The sequence below is a fragment of the Mus caroli genome, chromosome 7, assembly GCF_900094665.2.
Source record: "Mus caroli chromosome 7, CAROLI_EIJ_v1.1, whole genome shotgun sequence".
NCBI lineage: Eukaryota > Metazoa > Chordata > Mammalia > Rodentia > Muridae > Mus > Mus caroli.
The window spans coordinates 107,723,694-107,729,740 of record NC_034576.1 but is presented as its reverse complement, the minus strand read 5'-3'; the positions used below and the strand labels follow the sequence as shown (position 1 = coordinate 107,729,740).

The 6,047-nt window shown below is 41.0% G+C and overlaps 1 protein-coding gene across 2 annotated transcripts; it reads left to right on the top strand.

Moving 5' to 3' along the window:
- Positions 1–122: 122 nt before the first annotated feature.
- LOC110298784 (olfactory receptor 52B2-like) lies at positions 123–1,819 on the top strand. Of its 2 annotated transcripts, XM_021168228.1 has the most exons (2): positions 204–1,113; positions 1,788–1,819. In XM_021168228.1, the coding sequence occupies exons 1-2, from the start codon at positions 204–206 to the stop codon at positions 1,817–1,819; spliced, it is 942 nt and encodes a 313-aa protein (XP_021023887.1). The 2 variants fall into 2 exon arrangements, with proteins under 2 accessions (XP_021023886.1, XP_021023887.1); XM_021168227.1 differs by lacking the exon at positions 1,788–1,819 and having other exon boundaries at positions 123–1,171.
- The last annotated feature ends 4,228 nt before the right edge of the window (positions 1,820–6,047 follow it).

The following is a 6,047-nucleotide window of genomic DNA, read 5'->3' as shown; positions in this document are numbered from 1 at the left end:
GTGTGTACGGGTCCCAGACACTGTCGAGGTGTGGTCAGGGACACTTGTTTGTATCTGCAGTGCTAACATGGGAAATGGAGGAGTGACATCATTCACTTGTAGGTCACTGTGGTGTTTGCTTGCCTTTGACCAGAACTCACAGCTGGCTCTTCCTATGTCTCTCCATTAGTTTTAGTCTTCACGGGAAGAATTCAAAAGCAAGCATGCTTGGAACTAACTTCACCATCATCCATCCAACTGTGTTCATCCTGCTTGGAATCCCAGGGTTGGAGCAGTACCACACCTGGCTTTCTATCCCTTTCTGTCTCATGTACATTGCTGCAGTCTTGGGGAATGGAGCCCTCATCCTTGTTGTCCTGAGTGAACGCACCCTCCATGAGCCCATGTATGTCTTTCTGTCCATGCTGGCTGGCACTGATATTCTCCTGTCAACCACCACTGTGCCTAAGGCCTTGGCTATCTTTTGGTTCCATGCTGGGGAGATCCCCTTTGATGCCTGCATTGCTCAGATGTTTTTCATTCACGTTGCTTTTGTGGCTGAGTCGGGAATCCTTCTGGCCATGGCATTTGACCGATATGTGGCTATTTGTACTCCTCTGAGATACTCAGCCGTCTTAACACCTATGGCAATTGGAAAAATGACCCTGGCCATCTGGGGACAGAGCATTGGGACAATTTTCCCTATCATATTTCTGCTGAAGAGGCTGTCATACTGCAGGACCAATGTCATCCCACACTCATATTGTGAGCATATTGGTGTAGCCAGATTGGCTTGTGCTGACATCACTGTCAATATCTGGTATGGCTTCTCAGTGCCAATGGCTTCAGTTTTGGTAGATGTTGCACTCATTGGTATTTCTTATATGTTGATCCTGCAAGCTGTGTTTAGACTTCCTTCCCAGGATGCTAGGCACAAGGCCCTCAACACCTGTGGTTCTCACATTGGGGTCATTCTCCTCTTTTTCATACCATCATTTTTTACTTTCCTTACTCATCGCTTTGGCAAGAACATCCCCCACCATGTACACATTCTTCTGGCAAATCTCTATGTGTTAGTTCCCCCCATGCTTAACCCTATCATCTATGGTGCTAAGACCAAGCAAATTAGGGACAGCATGACTCGCATGTTGTCTGTTGTGTGGAAGTCTTGAGAGCAGTCACAGTTCACAAAGCTGTCTTAGTTTCTCTTACAAACGAGAGAGAGAGAGAGAGAGAGAGAGAGAGAGAGAGAGAGAGAGAGAGAGAGAGAGAGAGAGAGAGAGAGAGAGAGAGAGAGAGAGAGAGAGAGAGAGAGAGAGAACTTGCCAGTGAGTTTCTATGTTCAAGAACCATGTTATCTGTTGCAGAAAGCAAATGAGTACTAGAATGAAATATATATGGATTATCCTGGGTCTATTTCATTTTGATTATGAGCCATGGGGAGTTCATATCTTTTGGAAATTTAATCTTAACCTATAAAATAAAACCTCTTTACCTATGTTCTAAGCTTATTGTGAGGATTAATTGTAGCATGTGAATCACTGAGTACAATAGGTTCTCCATAGCTGTAATTCTAACTTGAAACATGCTGACTGAAAAAGATATTTTTGATTTTATTTATGTGATATTTTCAGCATGTCCAGAGGCCTCTCTTCTCTCTCATGCCTGCATGTTCAGACTACACCATGACCATCATCTTATCCAGCATCATGGCTGCCATTACCACATAGCTCCAGCAAATATAAAAATAGGTGAAAATGTTGGAGTGCCTTGAAATACACCAAAGTGTTTAAATATGTTAAGGTTAGGATTGATTGTATTTTTATGTAAGGGAATTTGATCATTGTTACATATAAAATATCCACTTCTTCATCTAGCAAGTGGGTCAGTATCTGAGCTGAATGCATGAACAGAGAATAAGTACAATTGGATCATACTGGTAAGATAAAGATAAATGCTATCTAACTAAACATTCTGATTCTAGGTCCTTTAGAGTTTTTCCACCTCTTTAGTCGTCCGACTTTAAATATGACAAACTCAGTTATCTAGCTCTAAATCCCATTAATTATGATGATTTCCAAACTAATAATTCTAGGTTAGCCTTTTCCTTTGATATCCGCATTCATATATTCAGCAATTCTTTTTTCATAACTAAATCCCATCCTTGGCAATTTCATGTATTACATACAATACATTTGATTACTTTCACCCCCATTTTTGTTTTAAGTTTAAAAATTAAAAAAAAAACATGTATGGGTGTTTTTTGCCTACATGTGTGTCTGTGCACCATGTACATGCCTCGTGCCCACAGAGGTCAAAAGAGGGTGTCAGTTCCCCTAGAATTAGAGTTACAGATTGTGTGGGCTGGGAACTGAACCCAAGGCTTCTGTAAGAATGGCTAGTATTCTTAACTGCTGAGCCATCTCTTCAGCATCTCACCCCTTATTATTATATTCTGCCACTTCCCACATTCCAGTCATTTTTCCATGCCTAGGGCTACTTGTGTTCATCATTTCAGAACTACCATGGAGTGTGGTGGGCTCAGAAGTGGAGATGGCTGAGATTCTAGGGAGAGGGCCATCACTGTCTTCTGTTAGAGTAAACCATCTCTTGGCATTTCCCTTTTTGTGTCTTGCAGACATTTCAGAATAAACATGTCTACATTAGAAAGGCTAGCTTAGGTTACACTATGTAGCAAACCATAAAATTTCAGAGGAATCAGCAAAAGAAATGCCACTGCTATTTCATTTAAAATGTTGCTTGTGACAATAGGAGCTATTCTTTGTGTAGTGGCTGCTGTAATTAAAATGTTTCACCTTTAATCTCATGTTCTCACCTATAGTTTCATGTTCTTGAACATGCAACCTTCTTCCTGGTGCTAATATGATGGACTAAGAGTTATAGCAGTTCTTTTTCTCCCATTTTGAGTCAGTGTCTTGCTATGTAGCCCAAGTACTTGAGCTCACCATGGAGGCTGGGCTGGCCTCAAATCTGCAACCTTAAGTGTTGGGATTACAGCTACTATGCCTAACTTTATGTTAACTTTAATTTTTTAATTTTTTTTCTGTGACCAAGATCACTTACTAGTGACACTCCACTGTCCATTCGGTGCTTAGGCCTCCCACTGTACCTAAGAGGATGCTGAGCTGTAGGAAAGGCACAGTAAGAAAAGCACCTGGACCCATCAGTCTCCAAGCCGCCAAAGTGAGGCGGGCTAGAAACCGAAAGAAAAGCGCTTAACCTGCAACTCTTCTTGAGCAGGTCCACAGAGGCGAATCCAAACTCAGCGCCAAGGAAGCCTGATCCTCAGAGCATCTAGTACCCATTCATTTGCACGAGGGAACAGAGGCAGCAAGTGGTTCTTCCGGTCTATGTTAACTTTTTTTTTTTTTAGTAGCGAATATTTTTATTAAATATTATATCAAGTTGAATAATATGAATAACAGGAAATGTTAGTCAAAATTTAACAGTTTGTTAGCATTTAGCCACTTAATATGATCATATGTCACATTATAAATCAGTATATTTATACTTTAACTTTAAACATGGCTTAAACATTAGCAAAATGCTACTATGTTAACTTTTAATAGTTCAAATGTTTTCTTAGTTGAGCAGATTGTTTCATTGGCAAGATATGTTTATCAGGAAACTTCTCATGGCTTGATTCTATTGTGTGCCAATCAGCACCCTGCCAATGTCTTCTATAGACATAATTCTTAACTTTTCTCGATTCTCCCCTTGATAGCCTCGGTGTTTACCTCTGTAACTTACTGGAAGATAATTTAGAGTAATAATGACTTATTGAGACCTTTGCTGTTAATTGCCTCATATGAAGTATTTATTGGGCACCACACTCTTAACACAAACTTCTTCCTAAGGTATTTATTTAACTAAGAAGTTTGGATAGGATAGTTTTGCTTGAAGCTTTGGGAAAAAAAAAAAACAAAAAACCAATTTATTGTGAATGGGAAAGGTACAACTGGCCTTTGCCAGTGTTGGAGATGAATCAGTACAACAAGCCAAGAACTGTGTGATGAGTCAGATTCTCCTAGGGCTTGCGGAGTTATTTCCAGAAAGACACGCAGCCTTGTCCATGCCTTTGTTTTAGCTTCAAGAAATGTGTTTCAGATTTCTGACCTGCAGAGCTGGAAGAACGTAAAGACATATTGTTCCAAGCCACTAAGTCTTGAATCCACCTTGTTTCCTTCTGAGAAAGTGACCAATTCTTTTTATATGTTTTCTGCCAAGTTCTTCTTATTTAGCTACTTCAGAAATGTAGCCAACACACATTGTCAACCTTTTCTTTCCCAACATATATCTTCTGCTAGTTCTGTGAGTCCAGGAGACAGGTGGTCTGATCTCAAAGGACACCCCTGAACCAACTGTCTCCCTACTGCCATTAAGCTCTCTTCAGTTTCTGTCATAACTTGGCAACTATTAAAATTTCACACCCATCGATTGATTATTCATTCACTTACTTCCAGCCATGAACAGGGTGAGAAATTACAGAGCACACAATCCTGATAACCTCCAGCCATGTAGGATAAAAGTTCCTGAGAATTTATGAGACTTTGTAACCTAGCCTCTAGACAGGGCCACATGACTGGCTATCATCAAGAAGTACAGGTGGAGGAAATTAATATGTGTCTCTTTCACCTTTATGAGGTATCCTGCAGATTCTCTGTGATAACTGGAGGAAGACAGGAGTACTTAACGTGAAAGGGTTTTAGAACTCCATCAGAGGCTCTCAAACTCATCTATTCTTGTATAAGGGCTGACTACTTATGGCTGTGTTATAGTTTTTTGGAGTGCCAAGAAGTGTTTCACTAACAGGGATTTCCAAGGACAGGGCAGCTGTATTGTGAGCACCTTAACTCTGCCCACAGACATAACTGTTACTGTGTGCTTCACCAAGTGCACTGCTGGGCTACTCAGAATGGTTTCAGTATTCATCTTTTACCCCCTAGCTCTTATGTTTTAGAGGCTGAAATTGCAGATCATGGATGTTGCACCTATCTCACTGGGAGAGAATGCAGCTTTACCCTATGGATACCTGAACATGGCTCTCAAATTCACCCATCCTCATTTAAGGTCCAGTTTCCTGTGGCTGTGCTCCAGTTTTAATTTCCTTGTGTCATTTTGTACTAAACCACGTAGTTCTGATTTCCTCATCCTTCGTATCATTTTTCCACATCCAGAGCCTGTTTTACAGGCAGCTCATTGTTAAGCCTGGATTCACCTATGCATGTCTTTGAAGGATGCTCTTTTTCACAGGTGTGTGTGTGTGTGTGTGTGTGTGTGTGTGTGCATGTGTATGTTCAGATAAGTTTCTATATAGTTCAGGCTATCCTCAAACATATGATTCTCCTTCCTCTGCATCCCAGGTGTTGGGATTTCGAGTCTGTGCCAAGTCCATTCACTTACATTATTTTTTACCTACTGGGAAATACACCACCTTTAATTTCTTTGGCTACTTTGAGCCATCCATAGTGAATTTGTTGGGTAGGTTCAGGAATAGGCACTCTATGCAAGACACCCTGTTTAGTTTGTAGTTTCATTAGAGCTAAAAATATTAAAAAATTATTTCTTTTTTTTATTAGATATTTTCTTTATTTACATTTCAAATGCTATCCTGAAAGTTCCCTATACCCTTCCCCCACCCTGCTCCTCTACCCACCCACTCCCACTTCTTGGCCCTGGCATTCCCCTGTACTGGGGCATATAAAATTTGCAATTTCAATCTCTTTTCAGTGATGGCTGACTAGTCCATCTTCTGCTACATATGCAGCTAGAGACACGAGCTCTGGGGGTACTGGTTAGTTCATATTGTTGTTCCAGACCCCTTCAGCTCCTTGGGTGCTTGCTTTCTCTAGCTTCTCCATTGGGGGCTCTGTGTTCCATCTTATAGATGACTGTGAGCATCCAGTTCTGTATTTGCCAGGCACTGGCATAGCCTCATATGAGACAGCTATACCAGGGTCCCTTCAGCAAAATCTTGCTGGCATATGCAATAGTGTCTCTGTTTGGTGGCTGATTATGGGATGGATCCCCAGGTGGGGTAGTCTCTG